Source organism: Oryzias latipes, chromosome 17, assembly GCF_053564925.1.
Source record: "Oryzias latipes strain Hd-rR chromosome 17, Olatipes_Hd-rR_3.1".
Lineage (NCBI taxonomy): Eukaryota > Metazoa > Chordata > Actinopteri > Beloniformes > Adrianichthyidae > Oryzias > Oryzias latipes.
In genome coordinates, this window is record NC_136253.1 from 24,033,471 (window position 1) to 24,061,344 (window position 27,874).

A 27,874-nucleotide genomic window follows, 5' to 3' on the forward strand; every position below is an offset into this window, starting at 1 on the left:
TTTGACTTCTAACCCTCCCCCACTTCCCCAGAGGACGACTTCTGAGGCATCTCATTCCACGTTCTGCTCCTGCAACTCGTACAGTACGGAGCGGCCAGCGGTGGTTCCTAGTGTCTATTAGCCATTCTCATTCTTCTCATATTTACTTAACTTATGACATTTCTGTTATCACTTCCTCCTGTGTTTGGACTGTTTTGAATTTTCCTCACAAGAACCTTGCATGGATACAATCAGGAATGTTGATGTTTGGGTAGTAAAGTGAAAGAAGCCAGAAAACCCTTTTGGACACCTTCAGAGGAGGGACAGTGGACATGTTTGGTAAAAAGATGCTGAGATCGGAGCTACCAGGAAAGAAGCCTAAAGGAAGACCAAAGAGGAGGTTCATGTCAGGATGGCTGCTGTGAGAGGAGGATGGAGAGGATAGATGGAGGCAGATGATTCGCTGTGGCAAGAAGAAATAATCTTCCATTTTAAAACTATACATTTACTACAGGGAAGAAGCAGTTACTTTTTCTGTTTTGCTCTCTTTTAGCAACAAAAACTACAAAAAATAAAAACATTTAAATTTTTAGATTTAGATTCCTGGCTTTTTCTTTTTTTCAAATTAGTGCTCAGTACCTGGGATGAGTGAAGATCCTGGCAACAAAGAGACCAAACATGAAATGAGTCTGTCAAAAATGTTTGCAACAACTAGTGAAAGACAAAAAAGTTCTTTAAATTTAGTTAGAATAATGCTAAATAAAACTAAGAGAATAACAGCTCTTTCTTTGGGAGCTAGAGCTCTTTTTTGAAATATAAAATTGGAAAATTTATAGAAACCAGAAATGCACATTTTTCAAAAATGTAATGGTTTAGGGGCTGCACAGTGGTATAGTGGTTAGCACTTTTTCCTCCTGTTTTAAATCCCAGCTGAGACTCTTCTGTGTGGAGTCTGCATGCTTGGGTTTCTCTTAATGATTCCAATTTGTCCCTAGGTGTGAATATGTGTGTGGGTGTGTAATTGTGTGGCACTGCGACAGGCTGGCGACCTGTCTAGGGTGTACCCCGCCCTCACCCGACAGCAGCATAGCTAAAAGGGACCCAGCGGGTTCAGAAAATGGATGGAATTTGGATAAAAGGTTTTTAAACATGATCAATTAATGGCAGAAAAAACTTTTCTAGGAGAAGGAGCATCGACTTTAATGTTAAGATGACCAATAATGGCAGCCATTTCATTCTTAGAATAGAACAAATGCTTCTCAAAATTAAAGGAAAACTGGTCTGGTCTAGATGCAAACATAGTAGAAATCAGAGACTGATAACTAAGGTTGCATGAGAAGAACTTTTGCAAAGAAGAAGAAAAATAAAAAATTATGGAAGGAAGACGGTGACTTACAAAAAATCACAACGATTTAAAAAAACATGGCTAAGTATTCTGATTGGATTAAAAATAGAAACCGAGTCTTTATCCTGATATTTTCACAATGGGTCTGGGGTGGAGGAGGTTCATATTGTCCTGACTTTAGAGCCAGCTTTGGTTCAGCTGAATGACAATGATCCATGCTGATCTTCAGAGCAGAACCGGGCCAACGTCAATACTGGATGCCTGAGCAGCCAAAAACTTAGCATGGCCGTTATTTTTGCTTTGCTAAAAATGATATCAGGAGTATTTCTGTCCTGGCTGCAGAACTACCATTTGCTTCCTCTAGGTTCTTTACCCAGAGGTGGAATAGTGACATTTTCTCTGTGGGCTCGGAGCTGTGAGCCCGTTCACATCTCTGCGTGATCGTTACAGTAGACTATGCCAGAAAGTGCAACACTAACTTACTGACATAGCTTTAAACCAAACTGGTTTACACTTCCTTTTCCTGGTTGCTAGGCCTCACCTCGAATGCACTTTTCTGCTACGCTTCCAACTCAGAGGTGCTTTTATTAACAGTACCTCCCCCTCCCTTTAACTAAATTGGGGTGTTGTTAATCTAAGTGTATTTTAATGGAACACTTCAGAAGCAACTCCCCCAATTACATCAACTATTTTCAGCTTGGTCCCTATTAAAAAACAACCTTTTCATTCAGGGGGGGGGGGGCAGAGACAGGCAGGGTGGGGGTGGAAATAAAGGGAGCCTCGGCTAATTATTTTCACCTGTTGAAATGAAAGCCTGCACCAGTGGATGCTGTTTATGAGTATATTTTATATCCGACATGTGGCTCTGTTTAGGAAACATTAAACTACAGTCGTACAAAATCTGCATTTTAGATTGGGGGGTGGGGGTGGGACTCCACCATGGCACAGGAGGTGTGACTTACTGTTTTCCAATAGCTTGCACTAAAGCACATGATGTCCAGGGTATGTTTGGGAATTATTTTTAAATGCTCAACGCTTCAAAAAAGTGGAAACATTTCTGCAAAATCCAATTTTTACAGTAAATTAGGTTCAACTTTGCAACTGTTTCCCTAACAACAGTTTTAAAGGTCCTGTGATAGTTGAATCATCATGCTTTTCCTAAGAAGTTGGTTGTAATCTACAAATTATACTACTGAATGGAGTTAATTTCTACACACTGATGCTTAACACAAGTTTTCCAAAGTCAATAAGACTTACATTTAAAATAGCATTTTGGAAAAACGGGGAACAATTTAAGCACTAAGTGGGACTTTTTGAGGCCTTCCTAGTATTTCTAGTTATTTTGTAAAATAGAGCTTTTTAAATCAATACAATCATGTTTGAAAAAAATAGCAAAAATCTGCTTCATGAAATCTAAGTCTTCTTTTTATTAAAGTTTTTTTATCACATTGTTACAATTGGAATAAAATAAAAATGTTTCAAACAATCTGGGTTATAAGTTCGATGTATTACTATTGATAAAAGTGGAGCCTGTTTAAATCTAAAGGGACAAAATCTGCTACTTTAAACGTTTTGTTATCATAATCAAAAAAAGTAACCTGTAAAGAAATTGTATTTCATTTTTCTAGCTTTAATGTTTGTTCAATGCAATGCCTTCGAGGGAATAAAGTGAACAAAGTTAGAATTAATTAAAAAAACATTTTTTTATAGAACAAAATGCAGAACAGAAAAAGCGTTTTCTGTTCATTAAGTTATTGAAAAAAAAATTATTTTCTTTAATTGTCATAATTGAACATTGGAATCAAAGATGTCTATTTTTGAGTCATGTGACTTTCTTACAAGTTTGATCATAATTTGAAGACTGTATTTTTGGTTTTCCACTCTTAAAAAAAATTATTGAATGTCTCAAACTAAAGATAAAAGAAACGTTAAAAGAGCCCCATAAGGTTAAGTTTACCTTGGTCCCAGCTCATCCTCACACCTCCAGGTGAACTCCCCGAAGCTTTCGTAGCGCTGGTTGTAGTGGTAGAGCACGCGGTGCAGGGTGGGAGCCCCCAAATCCATCAGAGTGTTGTAAGCTGTCTGCTGCTCTTTCCCGCTGGTGTAGCCGTTGAACAAGTTATAAATCTTGTCTGCGATTTCTGAAAGACCAAAAGTTGAGAAGTCAGCGTTAAGCTGGTCTGCCAAAGCACACAAGTTCCCACAAGAGATCTACGTTTACAAGAAAATTTACCACACAAAACATCTATCTAGCTACTACTCATCAACTTAAAATGACCAGAGAAAAGGATTTAGCTTGTTCTCTAGACTCCATTATGGATTCCCTAGTCCAAAAAGACCAAACATTTGATCTTATTACCAATTTTGTAGGCAGCTGAGACCTAACTTTCTACTTTAAACTCAGCAGTACGCTTTAAATTTATTGAGCAATGTAGTCTAATCGTGTTTCAAACCCTTATTTTTCCTTAGATAGTTAAATGATTATTTATTTCCTTTTTTATGTTTTTCTAACTTGTCATATGCTTATATTTCAGGCTGTCAGGAAGAAATACAAAAAGAAAAGGGAGAAAATAAAAAACTAAAGTAGAATAAACTAGAAAAAAAACACGGTAACCTCCTGCCAAAGCCATTTCTGTATCAACATTTTTATCTTAGGGAGGATTTTTAACGTGTTGAGTGAAAGTTTGCAGGTCTGTGGGCGAAAGTCAGTGTTTATTTTCAATACTGTAAGAAACGTTCTGCTCAAGAGTTTTTAGGTCACATAACTTTCTTTGTTGATGACTGCTTTTTCTACAATTACCCAGACACACAACAAAGTGCAGTTTTCTTCTGCTATCAGCTCCACACATTTAGAGTGAGTGACGGGTATGAGGATGTCAGTCCTATCAACAGCCCATGAGCGCATATCTGCTGCTTTTTTTGCAACTACTAATTCTAAAAGCCCTTCAAGATAAACCACAGTTTCAAGTTTTTTTTTTAAACTGGGCAAATCAAAAGTAAAAAATCCTTCAATATGCATTTTTCCAGGATTTCTCAAGTTTCACTAAATTAACTATTAGAAAAAAAACAATTTCATTTATTTAATAAACAATTAAAAATCTCTTTTTTATTCAAGTAGGCCAACAATACCAACTGAAAGCTACTTTTGCTAACAGTGAACATTTTGCTGTTGGTTAGAGCAAATACAGACCTTTAACTTTGTGTTTGACATTAAAATGACATCACAAACATTAAAGTTAAGAGAATTTTAACCGTTCCATTATCCACTGAAAAGCTTATTTTCTTCAAATTGCAGTGGTGCTTCAGTAACAGCCTGCTTCTTGAAACCATCTAAATCCCATTCCTTCAGTAGAAAAATGTTAAAAGTCTAAGTTCTTTATGCTGCACCATAAAGAAAATATGTCAAATATGTCATATGACCGAATGTCAAAATAATGTTTCTTCAATGAATGTTTTAATTGCATTTTCTGTATAAAACAATTACTTCAAGAGTCTCTTTCAGAAAGTGGCTACCAAGAACAACTTGGCTTTATGTTCATTAAAAAAAAACTCTTTTGTGAGGGTTAAAATCTGCAACATTTAAATTTTATATCAACAATTTGGGTCAGGGTCAGCTGTCCGATCCCAGTCAACTGTCGTTGTGAGAATACAAGTTAAATAACAAAAACTAGATTTTCAATAATGTGAATACGTAAAAAGGACCGGAAAGAGTTTTTTTTCCGGTGATTCATTTATGAATGTCTGGCAATTATGCATTGCTAATTGAAGTTATTAAAAAAAATGGGTTCTTAGACATGAAAAAAATCGAGGAATGAACATTATTATACGCTTAAATCTCCAAAAAGTTGATTTTGCATGAAATTAAATCCTGAACCAACACCAAAAAAAAAAATCTTTTTTGTCTTTCTTACTTTTAAGGCTGATAGACTTAAAGCAAAACTCACAGGAATTTTACTTTGGTTCTGCAAATGGATTTTCCACCATTCAAGTCCTCATATTAGTGCTCTTTGCTTTTTTTTTATACTGTTTTCTCACTTTTAAATGACTAGCACAGATGCAATTTTTACGTGCATATCTTGGTATAAGTACTATTTTACAAAGAATAAATCATCCTCAAATAAGAGACGAGAGAATCTTTTAGACGGAAAATGTCAAAGAGCTTTTCATGGATCATCAGGTTAGGAACGTCTCTCTGTTTTTCTGGATAATAAAGTCAGTTCAGTACACTGGAAGTATTCTATTTAAAACCAGGCATTAGAAAGAACAACATAAACCCAGTCCACTTCACCGAATAGAGTGTTTTTGTGATAGTTGATTCAAATCAGTGGGGTACTTTGCACTGATGCTGAAGGTAACCAGAGATTTCAACTCCTAGACTTTTCTTTTCTAAATGATATCCTTTTAGGGTCAGTATCCTGGTGGAGTTGTATTGTATGGTGTCCATAAACAGTCCTGTTGCACAGAGGAAAACTATCTGCCTCTGATTTTATGACTCACTCCATGAACTCATCTGACATCTATTTTGTGAGGTTTGGAAACAGAACCAGCAAACTTCTGTCCTGTAAATGAATTCTTCACACAGTTTTAAGAACTCAATGACAGACTTTAACATCCCCCTTGATCCAACTATGCTCCTGCGATTCAAAACAACCATGATGTATGAACGTGGCCTAAAGTCAGGTCATTATTTTTTTTTCTTGTATTACATTTTGCCTGCAGGTCTAGTCAAAAAAAAAAAAAAAAAAGAACCCAACCGCAGAGCAGACATTCTGTGTGTCTTTCCCCACCTTGTGCTTTGACATCATCCACAGTTGGACATGGAGTTTTGATTGTGACCTCACTTGGACTGGAGCGGCGTCCTGTATTGTCTACAGCCCACAGCCGGAACCTACACACAAACACACACAGACACGCACACACAAACTGCTTCAATGACAGAGCAACAAAACTCTTGAGGCACCAGTTGGAGCGATTGCATATCCCCACCTAGTGGTCAAAATGCAAGACACATTTTAACCAAAAATATGCACATTCTTTTGGTCATTAGCCAATGTCTTTATTTTTATATCCTTTTTTTTAACGTCGTTTATATCAATAATTTCATTCAAAAGTTAAATAAACATTTTGATTGAGAAACTTGACAGCACAAGGTCATACAGAGAGAGATGGTCTTATTAGAATAGCATGCAGTTGTATTTTCTTCCATATGCATACAGATATAGCGTTCTCCATCTTCCATTTTCCTCCTCCATCTTTTTTTCTTCAACATTTTTTTATTTGTTTCTCTATGTAGCACTTATCCCTCATTTTTTCCCTCCTCTCCACCATGATGTTCCACTAAAATGTGTGTGGCTTTCCCTCTGGCGAGCTTTCTGTGAGATAAGTGTGAGTTCGCTTATGAGAGCATTTAGGCATCCGGTCTTGATCACAACATCACATCTTTACTTTGCGGGCATTTTCATTAAACGGTAGTGAAAAGAGTGTTTAGACGTAACATAGGAAATAATGTTTTTATTGCTTTTTGATTTCCGTCTATTTCTTCCACGGATTTTTTTCTTCCCTCAATATAAAAGTCAATCTTTCACCTAAGCTGTAGCCCGGCTCTAACACGGTTTTTGTATTGTTTTGTGACTTAGAATAACTAAAGACTCATAGACTATAAGACAAATGCTTTCTTAAGTGATGATTTTAGCATTTATAGTGCTTTTTCTTAAAATGACATGGCAAAAAAGATGATTCTGAAGCTTCTATCAAGGCCAACTTTTAAGGTGTATGTAAGAAAAGAAATTATAAACCAATTAATCTCTTTATGAAACTTTTTCCATATGTAATTTGTCTCAAAATTGAAACATTAAATCAGTGATATCAAATGTAAATAACAAAAAAATGTTTAAAAAGCTGAAAATTGTGTCAGTTTATAAAAAAATTAGAACAGAAAAAAACCAGTTTTTCTAAAAACTAGGTTGTTTTTTTCTTTTATTTTGAAAAGCCATTAGAACAGGAACAAATTGAAACATCTAAAATCTTTTGAATTTCCCATTTTGCTTTTAATTATAAAATTCCAAAGCTATGTGTGTTGCTTGTTAGGGCCAACATCTGTAAGTATATCTGACTTTTTTTTCTTTCTATACAGTAAGAAGTAGTTTACTTTCAAGTAGAAAGTAAATCATTAATTTTAAATCTCCTGTAAATCAAACATTATAGCAATTAAAAAAAAGTACATATTTGTTTTTGTTTTGCCCTAACGCAGGGGTATTAAACTCAATTTACCTTGGGGCCACTGAATGCAGGGTCTAGCTAAGGCTGGGCTGCAACTTTAGCGCACACACATGCGCAACTTATGAGTGTCTGAGAGCCATAAATTTGTATGGAACATGTACTATACTATTAACTGTTTTCTGTCTCGCATTCAAATAAAATAAAATACTCAAATAAAAAAAATCATTAAGTAAATAAATCAATAATACATTTATGTTTATTAAGTCTTCTATATTTGCTGTTTTCTGATTTAAATGTCCTTATTAAATATAAAATATATAAATATAACTATTAAACACTAAAGAAAACTCAAATTTTACAGTTCCGTATCCTCTATCAATGGGTTTTTCTGAACGTGGCTTCTCTTGTCTACTTCTTACTGCTGGACACTGGCAGCACTTCCTCCCATACAGCTGTGACCCTCAGTATGGCTTGAAGATGATTGTCAGTAAATCTGGACTGGACTTGGACTTATTGATATTTAAGGGGAAGAAGTCAGAGAGTATGTGCTCCCAACTTTGAGTGTGTGTTGAATGTTTTTTTTTTTTAAGTTTGCTCTTTAAAACACAAATCAGTGAAAGAAAAAGAAACAAAAGAAGAAAGTAAATTCCATTTTGGGATTTTCTTTCTTAAAACTTTTTGCTCATTTAAACCCCGGTCACAAGTTATTGTAGAGCAGCCGGTCAGTCACTCCTATGTTTTCTAGTTGCATTCAAACTGTGGTTCGTAAAAGAACGGGCGTTGTTCACTGGAGATCAGAACAATCGATACAGATACCTGAGATCAAAGAGGCTCAAAAACGGATGGAAATTCATGTTGGCTACACCAAATAGGTGCAGCCAAGATGCACAATAAGCGTGTTTGAGATCACCCAGGTGGACGCAACACTGCGCAGATCACCTGGTGTGTGACGTATGTTTTTGTTTTTGCTCCAACATCACCTGTCAATCATCACAAAAATATCACGAGAAAGGGGTGGGAGCAAGGCGCCAACCTACGCAAATGCAGCTGGAATATGTTGTACTGCGCTGACTGCAAGCCGCCTGCATGACTACAAAACAATGCATTATGTGAAACGTATCCTGACGGTTTTTGTAGTTGCGAGATCAATTAAAATAATTAAAAATACCTATTGATAAAAAAAAAGGCTGCCGGTACATACATTACAAAACATTAAAATAATTATAAAAGATACAATAACACAGATCATACTAAGGGGGAGAGGCATATTAAAACTAAATAAAATGTTAAAGACAACTCCAAGTTCTCGTTCAGTCTTGCTGCAGCTTCGCCTTCATCTCAAACACGTCTATCGTTGCATTTTCTCCACGTGTTTTAAGTGTGTCTAAGACTAAATCTTGTTGTCGCTCGCATGTGTTTAATGTTAAAGCCCCGTTAGCTGTCACGCATGTAGGTGTGTGACATTTATTCTCCTCAGCTGGCGCACCTCCTGCTGGAGCGGTGAGCTGCAGTCACAGCCGTGCATGAGAACCGTTTGGTTGGGGTTAATACGCTGTCGCACGTAACCGTAATCATAACCTTAACCTTTCTCCAGGTCTGTGCATCCTAGAAAGAAGTTCACCACCTGCTGCATGTATTTAGAAAATGAATAGACGCTCTCTAAAAAGGAAAGTAAGGAATTCTTTAATGTGGTCTGGGGAGGGGGCTGTCAGGTTTCCTGACTTACATGTCCCCCTGCTTTCAAGCCCGGTCAATGTCACGCCCCCAAGAGTCAGATACCCCACTGTGAGTGGTTGGTTCGTCAGCTCCACGCACAACATTGAAAAAGTATCATTTATAAAAAACTGGCGAGACACATTAATATTAAACTTTTATATTAAGGCGGGGGCCGTAAATTATCATCTTGGGGGCTGCAAGTAGCCCGGGACTGTGAGTTTAAGACCCCTGCCCGAAAGGGAAGACCAAGACTTGCCACCTGATTTGTGGATTATACTGAGCAGCAAAATGTCTACTAGAACACAGATCTCCAACATGCACTTTACCTTATTTTTAAAACCGTTTCCAATTTTTGTTTGCTCTGCCAAATAAACATAAGAGGAATCGTAACAGTTTATTATCTTGAAAGGTTTGACATTGATCTAAAGCAGAATGAGCTCCTGCATCACTTTAAAAATGTACTAAATATAAACAGATTCATTGTAAAAAACCAACCCTCAGCATAAGAAACTGGCATTTTTATTTTTCGGTGGTTGGTTTATAAAGCTTAATATCCTAAGATCTTAAAAGATTGGGGATAAACTTACATGTATGTGGCGTCAGGCTCCAAACAGCGAATGATCATACTGATGGAAGAGGACAGCAGGTTAGGAACGTCCCCCAACATCACACATGGAGACCGGGCGCCAGACAGGATGTCATCCACAAAGCTCAGTAGGGTTTCTGCAACAAGACAAACAAGGTTTAATGGTTCGTACCAATATAAAAGGTGAGAAAAGGCTTTTTTGGGAGGTAAATACATGAGAGTTACTGTTGAAACCCGTTTTAGGGTTTCTTTAAAAAAATATATACATCAGAAAAGTGCAGTAGTTATAAGGTTTTTTACATATTTTTTTCTTTTTTACATCTTATATGTATATAAAAAGTTATTTTGCAACCTTAAAATTCTTTTAAGCACCTGAAGCATCACAATTTTCATTGAGCATAAAATGGCAATAATCTGATTCTTGTGCAGTTGATATTTTATTTTTATAGATATTTATCTGTTTTGTGACTACTATGAAAATTAATAATTGACAAACATTTTGTGTTTGATTTTTAATTTAAAAAAAACCTTAATAGGACTTAAATACATGCATTTTGACACAACAATCATTAATGTCATTTGACAATGAAAAATGTGTTGTCCGTTAAAAAAATAATCTAAAACAGCCTTTAAAAATGCACAGTCGTCAAAATTTGGATTAAGAAACAGATCTTTGTTGTTGTAGTTATAAAATACTGACTTTTGGTTTGAAACAATAAACAAAAAAAACTTAATTACCATATATATGTGTGGGCTGATATGTTCATAAGCTAGGAAAATATTAATACCGGTCAAATTACCTATCTAACCAACTCAAGCAATCAATCAACCACCTAACCAGCCACCAATGTATCAGGAAAATGGAAAGAAAAAAAAATCCAATCAGTTGATCAAAATAGGCACCCCGGCTCCCAATGTTTTGTCAGTAGGTGCTTTCATTTTCACATTTCTAGTCTACAGGCTTCATGGACGTCCTTTATCAAACACAGAATCCCCCCCCCCCTGGTTTTTTTTTTAAATTTACCTGTAACGTGTCTGTCAAACCAGTGAAATTTTAAAACAAATAAGAATAACTCTTTTTTTTCTTTTTTTTTTTTTTAACAGCGCACAGATAATGAAGGCTGTAATGTGTATCAGTGAAAGGTGATGTGTTATCTTAAAGAACTGCAGTGCAGATGATGAAAACCAAAGAGCAATAGAATGAACCATTACACTGGGCCCAAAGAAGGTCCTACCATCAGTGAGATAGATGGCAAACATGTGTGACAAGGAGGCTTTATTGACTCCATGATGCAACACATGCATTGTAAGGTACATCTGAGATGGATCACACCTGCTCACAGGCAGGGAAATGGGTTGAGATTATAGCAAATGTACTTAAATCGTTGTTTAAACTTTATTTCTTTGAATGCTTGAAGTTTGAGACACAGAATATTTTGGCAAAGTTAAAAAGGCCTAAACAAGCAATCTGGCAGTGCAAGCATGCAGTTTTAACACCATCTTCCTATGCAAGGCGTGTAACAAATAATCGACTTCTTCAATTTATATTCATACACTCCAACCAGATTACAACGGATTATATCAATATTAAAAAATACCATTTGGACTGAGGTACAATAAGTTTATTTGACGATAAAATAAAACGACCAAGTTACATCACAGTGGAAAACACACATGTGATGTCAGCAAAAAAGGATCAATCCATCATTACAGTCTAATATATGGAAACACTAATCCTAACCCTAACCATACAGTGTGGTAGAATGTTCTAACATTGCGTAATTTCTATGTGGAAAAACTACAGTGGACTAAGGAAACTAAAATGTGATTGGATTCGCCGTTAATTCTCGTTTGTTTGTACACATATTTAATTTACACTTGATTTTCTTGCAAGAAACACAATGAATCTGGAAAATTTCACCTGCAATCTTCAGTACCAAGGTGTTTACCTCTGAGTCTCACTGGTTGCATTTCTGGCTAAAGGTGAGCTGGACTGATTTTAGGTCAGTGAATCGGATCGAATCAGATCGTTCAAAAGGAACCAAAATCGACTATGAATTGCCTCATCAACCACAAATTATAATATGAATCAAATTGTTAAAATAAATTGTTACACCCCTTCTAGCCACTGACCTGATGCTATAGAATGGTATCCCATGCTTCAACTAATGTTGGTTGTAAGTCAACAAACATGGTTTGGGGTTTCTGGCACAAAACCCAAGTTTCATGTCAAGAAATGGGTACAACTATCAAGCCATACCATCATGGCCACTGTTGGCCCACAGCTGGCACTCTTGAAGAGTTTGGACTAAGACAGGGAGCCATGTGATCTCCTCAAAGGATGCTGATACTTTGTTTCTTGATAGGGAAATGCTGGCCCACACCATCACACTCCCACTTATCACACACCAGGATGTGTTCCTCAATTAGACAGTCCCTCCAGGAATTCACGATATTGTGATGGCAACTATTTGCACACATTCAAGGAAATCCTGCAAATTGTTGCTCACCCTGCAACCTTACATCCGCTTTGACCTATCACCTGTAACAACAGTCATGGGTGACGACGTAGCTTCGCGAACATTGCTCCTTCCTGGGAGCCGTGCTCTGAACAAAACACAAAAACGCCACATGTGAAAGGTCATTACATACGTATTTGCGCTGAGTGCGCACGCGGGGGGTTGAACTGAGCGCAAAGCTGGGCGGAGGGGTCTGTTACACGCCCAGCAGCAACAAAACATGAAATGAGTAGGAGGGAAAGACGGAGAGAGCGCCAGGTGCAACAACAAAAAACTACATCAACACAAAAACGTAAAGAAATTGAGGGACACTGGAAGAAGAAGCAAAATCTGGAACTATTTCCCTGTTATTGACAATACAAAGAAGAATGTAGAGTCTGCAGGAAAATAATTCCACAACAAACCTGTACAGACACCGGAGAGAACCTTCTCCAAAACAGGGCAGTAGTAACCAGAATAACTCACTTTAAAGTCTTGTTTTTCCTCTACCACCACCAGTGATTCACCAGTGGTGCTTTTGAAATGAATAAAGAGGAAGATTGTGTGGAGGACATGTAGATCTGAGGCTTCATCTGCTTTTTGTCCCTCAAGTATTTTTAAACCAATTCAAAACTATTTGGGTTATTGTAAGCAGGGAAGACCTAAAGTTCATTTTTTGTTTTTACAGTTCTAATAATGTTAAATGAAAGCACAGCAATGTTGTATATGGTGCGCACAATGCCAAACGTCAAAGCAAAAAGTTAGAATATGAAAATTAAATTTAGGATTTACATTTTTGAGGTGCTTTTTGAAAAAATTATTTAAAAATCATGGCAACTTTTCACAAAAGCCAAATCAGGCGTTTTGGGCCGCAACTATCATAAATAACTGCAGCAAAATCCTGGAGGGTCTGATAGTGTAGCTTCGAAGATAATGAATGGCATGTGGTTCATTCCAGAATTTAAATGTGGAACTGTTTAATAATGAGAATAATGAGCCTTCGACTTTTAACAGCTGCAGATAAATAATGTGTTTTTAGATTCAGGGGGACAAAAACACAGCTTTGTGACCTCCAGCTTCTTCGTCATCTCCTCTGTTTGGTGGTGAAATGCAGTGAATAGCTGTTTTCCCAGCTGGTAGAAGGCACATCAAAAGGGCAGTAGGCCAGCGGGATGTTTCTCTGTAAAGAGGAAAAACCCCTTCTACCTGGAAAAGGCGAGCCTGTGTGCGTGCAAAACTGTGTGAAGTGATGGGTGCTCTGGGGTGGTCATCTGTGACCCTCTTCTGCACAAGCAGAGCCTGTCTGTGTGTTTATCCAATATTTGTGAGTGTGTGTGAGATGAAGTGATGGACGGCCCGCGCTGGGCACGCATGCCTTTCCTAGGCAGCGGCTTATGTATGTTGGTGAGTGACGAGGGCTCGGAGGTGGTCACCCCATCAACCCCCACCCCCCAGCCCCCACCCCCGTGTCACCAGCTGGCAAACAAGTGCCATGGAATCAGTGTGAGAATTTAGAGATATAAAAAATGTGTGTGGCTGCTGAAAGAAATAAACATTTGGAAGGCAAGTAAATGAAAAGTGACATTGTGAAGCTTTCCACTTCTTAGCTTTTTAATTGGAGAAGTGGTTGGAAGATTTTCAGAATGTGTCAAACTTGTGTTTTAAGGGGTGCACTTGAGAGCTCCATTTGAAAAAAGTCTTAGGTAATTCTTGATAAGATAGAGAAATACACAATTTCCCCCATATATTTTCCAAAGTATTCTTTTTTTAACCTAAAAACAACAATCTGGAAAATAGCTTTATTTTCATTTTGGAATAGGTTCAAAATAACCAGTCACTATAACTAAAAAACTTCTAAAGAACACTTTTAAACATGAATTCTGCTTTCCAAAAATAATGTCCAGCATTTGTTTTTAATTATGTGCAGCCACAAGAGGGCCCCACGTCTGGGTGTCCCTGTGCCGGGCCCCAGCCCGGATAAAATACAGAATTGTGTCAGGAAGGGCATCCGGCGTAAAAATCTCGGCCAAACCATCTGTGCGGAACAGTGAAAGCTGATTCGCAGTGGCGACCCCTAAAGGGATATGCCGAAAGGTGAACAACTTTTTTTGATAATGTCAAGCAAACCCCCAAACCACACCACAGGTTCTGTGTTAAAATTAACAAAATGGTTTTAACCAGCTTGCCAAGTCATGGTCAGGTCTTTTGTGGGGAAAAATTACTCTGTTCAATTTTGAAGCACTCACACAAATATAGACAAACTCAAATGAATTGCAAGTTCGACTGCACCAAACTAAGTTGCGTTAAAGTGGAATTATCCCCAGCATTATCCTCCTCAGTCTGGGAAATCCATTATATTGCTCCCTTGAACCCCACTGCACACTTGGCCTTCCCTCAATCACTGATCTTTAGGTGTGTACTTTTCCTCTGGCAGTGTCAAATGCACTATGATTGGAAAATTGTTAGCAAAGTACAGATGGATAATCCATTCTCACAAACTGACATACCTTGCTGCTGGCTCTCCAGAACTGTCTTTCTTACATGCTGTAAATCTGTGCAGAGGAATGAGGAGATTGACTTCAGACTTGTTGTATTTGTGTCTTTCCATAAGGTTTTATTAGAATAAAAATAATAAAGAAACAGAGCAGTGGGGAAGATTTCAAAATATACTTGTAGACTGAGTTTACTATTTTCGTCTTTCAGGCATTGTTGTGACGATTTGTCGTTTTTACCTGTAGTTTTTCTGCTGTAAATCATAAATTTATGCTGTGATTCGCATGAAGTAGCAAGACAACAGAGCGGCTCTTAATAAAGTTTATCGATCTCAACAAGCTGCAGTAGTAATGAGTACAAAACCTTGATGTGGGTGGTCCACAAGCTAAAAGAACTGAGAGTTCACATAAATTGTTCTAAAAACATGTCTCATTTAAAGCTTAGAGATAGCCGAACACTGTGTACTGCCACAGCATTTATGTGCATGATTTAACTCAAAGGGATAATCATCAAAAAACCCAAAATGTTCTAATCAATATTAGATAACTAGAAATTATAATATTTGATTTGTTTTGGAACTTTCTTGAATTGTTTCAAGCTGGTACTCCATTATTAGGATTCCACATCCTTTGACCACCTTTATAAATCCTTCCAGCTTAAATAGAAGATAACTTTGATTTACTTCGGGCAACAGTACATGAAATAAATCCCATCTACATTATGCAACTGTTTCCAAGTCACTGTCACTCCTGATTTGGATTTCCAAAACTAACCCTTAGAAAATTCCCCTTAAAAACCTGGACCTTTTAAAAACATTTTAATGTTTTGTAATAATATCAAGAAACATGAAAATAAGCAAATTAATTTGAGTTGCCAGTCAAAGTGAAATCCTCTACTAGAAGTCTGTTTTATTATACAGAGGAAATGGCAGCTGACTCAAAAGGGGGAAGCATGATATAATAAAAAGATTATGCATTTGGCCAAACCGGCGTCGGACAATAATGTGAAATTGTAAATGATTGAAACAAATTTATGCCATCAGGGAAAAAGACAAGAAATTACGAGCAAATTTTGACTTACTTAAGCTTTTCAGAATGAAAGTGAATGTGTTTGAAATGTGTTTAGTAGCAAATTGGTGCATATTCTAATGATCATGAGCATATACTTATTATTATACCATCTCTGGCTCTGCTTATTCCTTATGCACAACTGCCCTTAAGGGTGAATACGGGCAAATCTGTACGCAGGTGGCCTGTACAAAATTTAAAGATCCTAGACCGCTTGGTAAGCCTGTAGAGCAACATTTTTAATGCACATTTTTTTCCACCGCCATTTTTTTTAAACCCCTCGAACCTTATGCATTGTGCAAGGGGCCCGTAAGTGCAGTTCAAGTGATAAGTGCATTTTCTTTGTGCGCCTGTTTGCTCGTTTCACACTTAGAATATCAGAATGAAGTTTGTGTGGGGATCCCAAAGGGAAAATCACCACATGTGCGCAGCATTGGGGCACAGTTAATAAGTGACCAGTAAGCGCTCCTTACTAAAGAAACAGAGTGCAGCCTTAGGGCATTGTACAACAGCATCATATCATAAGTGCATGTATCTTACTTTAGGATTACTTATTGATACGCGACAATGGTATGTTCCCTTTTTTTTTTTAAAGTTTTTTTTAACGTTTTTTTTTATTCAGGCCAAACTCCAGGGCTCTTATCGCAACCGGGAGGTTTTTGAAAAAAATTCCAGTGAAATGGCCGAGCGTGGTGTTGAACCTTCCCCGTGATGACTTTTCTTCCTGTCCTACCGTGGTCAGGAGCGGGGGGGAGACCTTCTCCAGGGCCGAAGGCGGATCCTCCTTCGGGGTTCACTTTCCGGTTCGGACCCTCAAATTCTCCAGAGTGGGTTAATAAAGAGTCAATAGTATTTATTCTGGGGGAAGCCTTCTTTTATTATCGTTCTCCTTCCTCCGTTACACACAGCATGAATGCGAGCCCCCAACACATTTCCGCTGCCCCTTCTTACTCTCTCCTGCGCTGCACACGCTCTCTCCTCTCTCTTATACACACATGCGCGACCCCAACACACACACATCCCCATTCCACAACAGTGGGTACAGACGATCCTGTCTCCAATGCCTTCTTAAAATGAGAAGATTGTTATTGTGCTGGCTCCTTTGTAAAAATAAAAGAGAGCTCTGCTGTTGATGACACTGTTGTTGACATCCATTGTTAACGTTGGCTAATTCCGCAAACAACGAGTGACGTCGTTCACCGTTGAGTAGTCTTCTGCGTATGCGGGTCACTTCTAGGTCATTTCACGTTCACACAGGAGATCACAAAAGTTAGCATTTAATTGGAAATTAGAACGGCCTTGCAAAAAGATTGAATTTTTTTAAAAGATCGGAATTGAGCATTAAGTCCTGCAGTGTGAACGTAGCCTAAGGTCTTAGTGACGGAGATTAGATGAGATCAAGCGTGTCTAGAGTGGCACATTAAAATAAGCATTTGAAATTTGAAGAGCAGAACGAATGTAGAGACAAACTGATGAAATAGTTTCAGTTCAACACAAAAAAGCTGTTCAAAACAAAAGGCTATAGAGCTTTGACCATTTTACCCATGATGCTGAGGCAGACAGAGAGCACAGCAAAGAGGATGGAGGATGAAGATCCAAAGGATTGGGTGAATGTTGCGATATGTTAGAGGTCAGACAAATATAGAGGAGAGATGAATGGCTATGAAAGGGCACAGGAGGATTTTGAATTGAAGTCTGAAGTGAAGAGGGAGCCAAAGGGTTCTTCCAGGATGGGAACAGAATGACAGAGTGCTGTCTGGGGTGACCCTCATGACCCAAAAATCATGGCGGTCCAGGTCTCCTTTGACTGAGATATATCTCTAGTGTTGGATTTTTTAACTAAGGTGCTCAGTTTAAGTCCTATAAAAAAGCCAGGGATAATAGTAAACACAGAAACATATTTGTTGGAGGTTATCTTAAGCCAAGACTTAAATCAAAAAGAAAATTGTTTTCTAAGTGGAGCGCACGCCACAGAGACTGTGGAGGTCAAGTTTTAGAAGGGATCAAGAACAAACTTGTCATTCAGCTGGAGATGTTTACTCTCTGCATTCTTAAAGTATGATTGGTTGGAAAAGTCACAATTGCCAAGAGAGTGATTTGAGTTATGGAACAACTTTTGAAGTCTTGCCTGCTGTTGTCAGTTCACTTAGCAAGGCCTCTGTGTGGGTGTGTCTGTTTTTGTGTAGCACTGTTGTTTTTCTCCACGTCTTAATGGAAAGGACAGGTGCTCCAAAGATGATAATGTTTTTGCTGTGAGATCTGAGTGTGTACCAGACATGGGATACTTTTAATGAGGGATAAAAAAGTCACAAGTAATTTCAGTCACTTTCATGTGTGTGTTGTTTCACAAGTGGTTCTCATATCTCACATTTTGCTTTTGTAGTCTGCAAGAGGTCACACCATTTAAAAAACATAAAACACCTTGTCAAGATTTTGAACCAAAGAGTTAGACTTGCTCTTCAAAACCCAGGCCAACAAAAAATAAACTTTCTTCTTCAGAAAAGGGCTGTTTTTGGACCATTTGATGTTATGCTCAACACTTTGGCAAATTCAGAAAGATTACCTTTGGTAGTGAAAAGACTGGGGTGTGAAAAGCTTTCCTTAGTAAAAGCTTAAGCAGCAGAGGGAAACAATTACAGCTGACAAACTATGTCCAAAGTCCATGAAGTCTTTAAGAAGAGATGTATCTTGAATGCAAACTCACTATTTTGTCGTATTCACGAGTAGGGGTATTAATGTCAATTCCAAACAGCAATCATTAATTTCTCCTACATGATCAAAGTTTAAGCAGTTGGCACTTAATAGGGGCGCCATCAATTGGTCATTGCCAAATCTAGTTCCTGATTGGTCAGTTTGACCTGGTTTAACTTTCAATGCGCACTCAATTGCCACGAGTTTTGTACGTAGAGCCCAAAAACGGTCTTGAAAATTTGCGTAGCTAAGCGTGAATTTTGAGTTTGAATGTGGAAGCCCAAAACGCGCAATTACAAATATTTACATTGACTTTTCATTGAAAGTTGTTGCTTAAACATGTGTTACTGAGGGTGATATGAACATAGATTTACTCTCACTAACTGTAGTTTTTAAGCAGAACATTTGTACTTACGGTACCTTAAACATTAACACGTTTATTTCATTGTAGAAATGTCTCAGACTTAAATACTTACAAAACATGACAATACAATAATGCAGAAACCAATTAAACTCTGTAGCAATAAACATCTCTACAGTGTTTTTTGTGTTTTCAGGAGGTAATAATTGAAAGGCCTCGGTTGACAGACTGCTTTTGTTTTGCTGGACGGCTGTCCTACTTTTACACACAATCACAGCTGGGATGGAAATGGTGGATGGTGGTGCGTGAGACGCTACTCATGTTGGACTTGTTGCAAAGCTGCCGAGAGCACACTTTTTTTTTTTAGCATTAGCTGGCAGCACTAGCACTAATTTCTGCTGCTTTGGAGGAGGGCAAGATAGTGATTGGATAGTTTCTTGAAGGGAGGGGAAATTCTCTGTATCCGACTGGTGTAGTTAATAGAGCGATAGCAAAAGGCAAACGATACACAGAGTAGCAAAAACGTCTTGTTCTGAAAATAATAAAAAGAACAAAATAGTTCTTTTAAAAAGCATGTTGCTCATGATGGCATATTGAACTGTGGAGGACTCCGTTGTAAGATTTGGTTTTATAACTAGTATTTTTCATCTCTAGCCCCTCATTAAACAAAAATTGTGACAAATAACTAATTTAAAAGTCACACCTTAGTTTTCTTATATTCACTTTTCCACAGTCTTCCACATGTTGAAATGCTACCAACCAATACGCTAAACTCCTAAGCTAACTTGTTTTTGCTAAGAGGTCTTTACAAAACAGCTTTATGATATGCTAATTGGGATTATTTTGGCCCGATAAGCATACAAATGTAACCATAAAAACAAGATTTGAACTTGTAAATGTGTTGGTAAATAAGCCAAGCTTGTTTTTTCTACTGCTATGTCTTTAAATCAAGCTCGGCTGACCACAACCCAATTTGGGCTTCTTAGCTAAGTACACTATAAACAGCAGCTATGGAAGTGATGTAAGTTTACTTATTACACTCATTTTACAATGAAACCAGTCAAGCATGTAAATGGAGGAAAATATATCCTGAACCTGTTGAACTGGGAGGTAACAGTGTGGTAATTAGTTGGGGTAGGAGGCAAAGACAAAGAGGTGGAAACGACCAAACGGGAAGTTTACTATCTTTCATTAATGCAGAGACACACATTTGTGCACACACATTCTTTCTATGAATGCTACAGCTTGTTTTTTTGTTGTTGTTTTTTTTGGCTGGTTTGTCTCCTCATTATACCAGGTCTACCCTTCCACTAAAAAGACATTCACAAATGTACTCGCAAGCACAACTTGTAACAAAGCTTTATTACCATCTGGTCCCAGTTTAGACCATTAACACAGTATCACAGCCAAAAAGCCAGTGCTAATCTTTACAGCTGTTTTTGGATTTGTACCACCCTTAACTGATGAAGGAGGAAGCATGGAATCCTGCGTTATAAAGTAGGCTATGGTACAGTCTATTGCTCTAAAAAAATAAAAATAAATAAATAATGAATGCTGATCAATAGTCAAATGTTTTTTGATAGATGTTTTACAAAGCATCAGAAATGTTTCAGAAGAGTTTTTGATGAGTAAAGATCGGTGACGGACATTCTTTGACCACTGGGGTGGAGGTGGTTCTCCATATTTGTGTACTCGGGGGTGTCTCTGGTCCCTAACCTCCGCGAATAAGGGGGGAATACTGTATATATTTAATCTGTGTGAAAAAAAATTGGGAACAGCCCTAAAGTTTCTTTGTACTTCCTTTCGAATTTGGTGTTTGGAACACATGTTTTGGAGATCCATTTACATCAGCGCAGTGCAATTTATGTCTTCAGAGGGCCGACAAATTATTTCATAACCAACTGATACCGTGAGAGACGCTGCACGCTAAGGATATATTCAGCCAAGTACGTCAATCAGCCAATGAAGCCCTTCAGACAAAACAACGCACAGAAACACATCTTGAATAAATGTTGCTCGCCTGTCAACCGAAAAATAGTTGTATCTCCGTGTTTGCCCAATTAGTTTCAATTATGAACAATTCCCATTTACGACATCCTTAAGTGCTTCTGGAGAGCTCAAGCAGCCTGTCAGGTGTTTATCTCATACAACACATATGCTTCCACATCTACCATTTAGCCAGTTAACCAACGTGGTCCAGATGTTCCACTTCCTTGCGTGCCTTTTAGTGCAAAATAGTTATAGCACATTATTCAGGTCACGAAAACGCCCCATTTTTGTGAGCTTGTGGAGAAAACACATCCATGGTTATAAACGTCGTATTGTCTACACCTATTCTCAACTACTCTTTTTGAGCATAAAGTCACTTAACAGATGTTTTAACCCTAAAGCAAAGTGTTCAAAATGTGAAGCTTCATAAAGCTCCACATGTTCCAAAAGTGATTGTTTTGGTTTCACATTTGAACTCGAGTGCTTTTAAAGCAGCAAATGTTTGGTATAGTCCCAAAACAAAATTAGTGTAGTGATGCATTTGCCATTGCAAAAAACATTTTAAACACATTTTTTTATTTATAGCAAAAGCTTCATATTCATAGTCTGAAAGTTACATAATTTTTAAGATGTAAAATAATAAACTTTTATTTACTTTTCAAGGTATTTTTGCTATGGTAAAACCACTTTTTCTTTAACTAATAAGTGGTAGTTTACCCGGAATTCTGGAAGATTTGCAGCTTAAAATTCAGGAAACAAAGTCGATACAGTAAATAGAATATAGTAACCATTTTGATGCAATTTTTTAAATAAATTGTGTTAATAATCCCACATTTTAACCACAAAACTAACAACTGCTCACAATTATAAAAAAATATTTAGCATTGTAACTTTCTTGTATACATGTAATAAATTTCTACTGCTCATGAAATCTGTCACTCCGCCTTATTTCTAAAGGATTGACAAAATATATGTGGATAAAAAAGGAAACAATCTAGTTTTGTCTTGTAATGAGCACTTCCATTCTTTCTCGGGAGTCGATTTAAAAGAATCCGCTCTTTCAACTTTCAACTCTAGACTCTTTACGAAGTATTTTTTGTGTATTTTTATTTTACCACATGTGTTCAAATATTATTGGTTTGTATGTAAAAAGCAAAGCTTTAATGTGTAGTGTATTAATGTGAATGTTTTTGCATTTATTCCATTATAAACCATCCTTTATATATATCAATAAAAAAATTGAATAAAATGTTTTTTTGCTAAGATTAATTTGCTAAGATTAATTTTGATTACTTAAGGTTTTTATTTTTTGTTTTAAAGACTTAAACGACAGGGGCAGATAAAAAAAAGCAGCCTCCTGCATGCTGTAGCTACATTCCCATGAGCCTTGCAGAACCTGTCCAGGATGTACCCCGCCTTTGCCCAACAGGAGCTGGGACATGCTTTGGCCCTGAAAGGGATATAGCCGGTTAAGATAATAGATGACAGTTCAGGATAAGACCGCTTGGATTGATCCTCCATCTACTCCACCCGCTGATCAAATCACTCAACGTGTCCCTGTTTAGTTTATGCGGTGCTGAGACCTCGACAACGTTCTGATATTAAACTCTGGCCGCACATTTCAAATCTTGCTGCTGCAGACTTGCTGCGCCCGGCACTCAAACTGTGCCACAGGATCTCAGATCGCGTCTTAACATTGAAACTCGACGCCCCTGACATGGAGATACTGTGTGAACAAGCAGACAGAGAGAATGCAGCAAAAAAAAAAGTAAAGAATCGGCTCCCATCTTTTGAAAGTTGACTCTTTCAACTCCCAACCAGGCAGCGATTCTTAAAATCGTTGCTTTTGAGCATGACGCATCACTAGTTTTCAATCTTACTAGGAACATTATCACAATAAAATGGTGATCATTTGCTGAATAAAACGTTTTATCACCTACAACAAGTGATGCACTGTGACCCAAAGAAACAGGATTCAAATGACAGCATAAACCTAAAACCACAATACAATGACACAGGTAAATATTGTACAAATTAAATTAAAGTTTGCACTTTATGAGGATTATTTGTTTTCTTCAGTTGTACTATCATAGTCTCAGTGTGTACTATTGTAAATGTAAATATAAATGAATCTGGGAAATCAGAGATGGATCCAAATCCTTCAAAAATCAAACTGCCTGCAGATAAAAAAGGAATAAAAAAGTTTTAAAGACCCACTTCAATGAAAAATTGTGTTTTCAACATGTTCTTGTGACATTTTTCTCATCAGAGGGACTTATATAAAGAAATTTTTTTAAATAATATAAATAATAATAATATAATAAAATAATTTTTATTCTTTTACTTGTCCTGTCCAATAGCTGGGCAAACAGATGAGAGCTGAAGGCCTCTTGTGTTGGACATATTTTACTTTAACTACAGGGGTTATGAATCTTCTGACAAACCAGAGGTTTGTCTGAATAAACCCCTTTTGTACTCTAGGCCAAACTTTATTCATTTTAATCATATTGGAAAATCTTTTGTGTTGGACCGGACACAGGAGGAAAAGAGGGAGGAAGAGAGAGGGATATTAGAGACGGGGGGATAGGAAGGTGATTATAGAGGGGGGGGTAAAATCATGAAGCAGCATAAAGCAACAAGTTTCTGGATGGTTATACTCATTACGGTGAGGTGAGATGTTATACATGTCTATGAGGGCGGGGCCTGTCCACACACACTCAAATGTTATAAACACACCTGTTGGCTCCAAAAATGTTCACATGTCAACATGTACACAACACAAATATTGTTCACACACGCATACTTATGCCTTCAAACCAACTAGTGTGAAATATTTCATTCAAACACGCAAAATATTAGTGCAAAGGTGAGCTAACACCTGTGCTCAAGTGAGTGTTTATGTTCTTCTAAAATGGATGATGGAATGTAAAAAGAAGGAGGGAGAGTGCCCAGTCATCCCCACACCAAGACCCCCGCTGCAGCAGCAGCAGCGGCAAGAACCCCCCAACACCCGCACGGGAGCATATCGAGATCAACCACCCCCCGGATGATCACATCCGCCACCCAGGCCAGGGCCAGCAGGACCGCCACGGGGGCCCCCAGAGCCAGAAAGCAGGGAGGCATGGGGGGACAGAGAGTGCAGTTCCGGCCCAACCAGGAGAGCAGCCTCCCCCGCCGCACCGGGAGGGCCCAAAGCAGGGCCCCCCAGAAGAGCGCCCACAGCCCCAGACGAGCACCCCACCACCACCCAGGAGTTCTGGGCATCCCCCCGCCCCAACCCTAGGCACGAGCCAGGACCCCCCAAGGGAGACCCGCCCCACGCTCCAGGTAGCCACCCACCCGGCCCACGGTTGGTCCAGGAGAGAGCATGGCAGGGGCCAGCCCTCCCCGCCCAGGAGGAGGACACCCAGGGGAAGAAGAAATTTTAACTTAAAAGAGCATTTTTGATTGTTTCTTTATCTAAATCGTGGTGAATCAGGAGGAAACAAAATATGCTGTTTAAAAAGCCTGTAGCTGTGACGTAGAGGCTACAGTTGGCGGGCCACAACTGAAAGGGCGAATTTCAAACCCCTACCACTCTGAAGAAACTATATCCTAGAAAACGTTTATAGATTTTGGCTAAAAACACATCAATCATACTTAAAAAAACACTGGGAGCACTTTAACAATAGATCAAAATGATCAGAGTGGGACTTAAATACTCTTTTGAATATAAAAATGCACTGATTTATTGTTATTCTGTGTGAAGTGATTGCTGAGGAACTGTCAGCCAACTGTGAGTTGGCCTCTGTTTAAATTGTAAAATTATTTGTTATGGCAACACTCATTAGCTCCTTGAAAGGTTTTGACATACTATAGTAGAAGATGAGCACCAGTTGTTATCTGTGCAAATCAAACGTAAGATGTGTGCAACCACAGAGAATTGAAAGGGGACTTTTATTTAGCATCTGAAGTTCTACGATCATCAAAGGAAAAAGTGAGCAGGTGGGAATGGTTAAGCAGTGGCAGATCAGAGGAAGTGTCTGGTTTTAAAATGAACTCAGGCTGCTGCAGGTTTAGACTCCACCACACATGTCCTGCCCGTTCACCCTGTTGTCTGTGTGCGCGCCATGTAAATAGGTGAGTAATGCGTGTGCTGATTGCATTCTGAGTTTTGCTGACCCCTGAGCAAACGTTGCCCTCGTCAGGTGATGAAAGCGGTTACATCACTGGGTGGCTTCCAGCTCAGGGGATGTTTGCTTTCACTGCGAGTCTGGTCCGGCTAAACGGTGCCCTGACTAAAAGCAGACTCTCTAACTGTGAAGCGTCCACACATCTGCTGGGGATCCAGCGCGTTCGTGAGTGAATGTCTGCACTTACACTATGATCTCACCTTGTGTGCATGAAACTTGTTAAGGGGGAGATGACTGAACAAACAAGCTGTTGTCAGCACCAGGATCCAGCTGAGTGCTGGATCCTTTGGGACTCAACTGTATCTTTGTAGATTTATCAGACCTTCCATTAAAAAAAAAAAGTAATTGTCAGTGCATTCATTGCCTTGTGTATCAACAACACAACTCTCAGAATGTTTTATCAGAAAAATGTGTTTTAAAATAACCCTCAGAGCCAGTTAATAATGTTGCTCTTTTGTTTTTTTTTCTCCTTTTTTTCATTTAATTAGCAGAGTCTGCATAAATTCTTTACTGTACATGGGCGCTCATGTTTCATGGTGCTACTGGCACTTGTTATTTATAATTTATATATCATCAAAGATCAAAAATGGATTCAATTGTAGAGCAAAATGTTTACAATTCTGTTTTGGAGGTGCAAACAGAATATAACAGGTTACAATCTAAAAAGAAAGAAGTCTAAAGGCTTAAGAAAATAGGGGAAAAAAACAATTGCTTATACAATTTGTTTATACAATTTGACACCTTGGACATTCACAAAATCCACCTAAAAAACCCCACATTGCCCTAAATTGAACAATTTATTTTTAAAGACCCACTCCACTCCAATCCTCTTTTGATCTGTTTTCTGTTTAGCAATCCAAAAACCTGTCTGGTTTAGAGTGGCAGGAGTTCTTAGAAACTTGCCTTTTGATTTGTGGATGGTTGACGTGGAGCAACCCCCCCCCCCCCCCCCCCCCCCTTCCTTTCCTGTTGCGGAGTGGAGTAGATCAGAGCTTTTGCCGTATTTTCTGTGTCACAAATACGTTCTTTTTCAAACATTTATTTGAAGAAATCTCTTAATTAGAGCTTATTTTTCTTTATATATTCTCTATTATGAGAAAATGCCACAAGAACATGTTAAAAACACTAAATGAAGATCCAAGAATGTCGATTTCACAGTCAATTACAAAATCTCTCCATGTATCTTTGCCATAAGAAGACTTGGAATAAAAATGCCTTTAAAAACCATACTTTACCAACAAAGTTTTCTAACTACAGCATCTGATGTCAAAAATAAAATAAGGCTACATGCAGTTAAAGCCTCCAACTAGCTGAACACAGGATTATTATTATTATTATTTTGTGGGGGAAGTAATACTTTCTTTGAGGTTGAGTTTAGACTTAAATCTTATTTTTAGTTCACCACACATTTATTCCTAACTAAAAAAGGTCAAATCAGTACAATGCAGGACATACTGTATGATAAATAAAGAAAACGTCCAAGGTGGAAGAAGGAAGAAAAATAAAACGTTTATTCTAAAAGTATTGTCTATTTAAAGACTTTTTAAGCATATTTTACTAAACGAAAAGCACATATACCCTATTAAATGTCCTTAAAATAAATTAGAACATGCATTTGATCTAATGTTACACAATTGGATCAATGCGTGTTGGAGTCAAAAAAGTTAGTTCAATGCACCCATCACAAGTCTTATCTTATTAGGTTGTAAAATGTCATAAATACTTCATCCACTCAGAGAGGTGAGGTTTATGCAGTATCATGCCTTTTTCGTAAGGGGTAACCTTAATTGCTCAAGCTCCTAATCGACTCCACATGATCTCAGAGGAACGCCAGGAAGTGCAGGGGCAACTTCTATAGCTGAGGAATTTACATCCAGCAATGACAGTGTGAACGGTGTCTTTTCACACCTTTAATGAAAGCAAAGAAATTTCCATAATTGGAACACAAAATAGAGAAAAATAGAACATGCATTAAAAAAAAAGGAGGCCAGATTGTGGAAGTTAATTTGATTTTGTCTATTCATAAAGTATATAAAGTAATAAAGAAAAAAAAGGACTAAAGATCATTAGCTAAGTCACATTCCATTTTAACAATGATTTATTAGGGCTACCATAAAAATAAAATAAATAAATATGTATATGAAAATAAAGTCATGAAACTATGAGAAAAAAGTTGTAAATATATAAAAACAAGTAAAAAAATGTACAACAATAAAGTTGTAAAATTATTTGAAAAGAATTCTTAAACCTTTCCAAGAATAATTTCATAAAATGAAGAGAGAGAAAAAATCTTACAGACTTATAAACTCTTAGAATTATAAGTAAAAGAGTCAATATTTTTTGATAATAAAGTATAAGAGATTGAAGTCTTTATGTAATTTATGAGGCAATAGTCTGTTTCCTAAGAAAATATAAACAACTGAAAAAAGAACCAATATTGTGTTTCAGTATTAGAGAGTTAGAGTGCATTCTCCTTCATTCATTGCTTTCACAAATAGGAAAATACTAAATATTTCAGGGAGTTTTAGACACAAGGGGGGGCCCTAAGTCTGGGTCCCCCTGTGCCTGTCCCCAGCCTAGAAAATTACAGGGTTGTGTCAGGAAGGGTATCTCTGCCAACAGAACACTGGAAATAATTTGCAGAACACTGGGCCTCTGCAGACGAAGATTCTTGACCCACAAGTAGTGGATTTCAGGGCGAGCCGTTTACGCCGTCGGCAGCATATTAGCAGGGGTTAAAGGATTTGTGACACATAGA

The 27,874-nt window shown here is 37.8% G+C and overlaps 1 protein-coding gene across 6 annotated transcripts in view; it reads right to left on the bottom strand.

Moving 5' to 3' along the window:
- The window catches only part of astn1 (astrotactin 1), a 339,165-nt gene that overhangs the window by 11,881 nt on the left and 299,410 nt on the right, over window positions 1–27,874 (bottom strand). For all 6 annotated transcript variants that reach the window (XM_020710964.3, XM_011486592.4, XM_011486591.4 and 3 more), the window contains 3 exons: window positions 9,847–9,982; window positions 6,112–6,212; window positions 3,282–3,465 (listed from right to left, as the gene is read on the bottom strand). In XM_020710964.3, coding sequence (XP_020566623.1) covers window positions 3,282–3,465; window positions 6,112–6,212; window positions 9,847–9,982 — 421 coding nt within the window. The remainder of the gene's footprint in view (window positions 1–3,281; window positions 3,466–6,111; window positions 6,213–9,846; window positions 9,983–27,874) is intronic.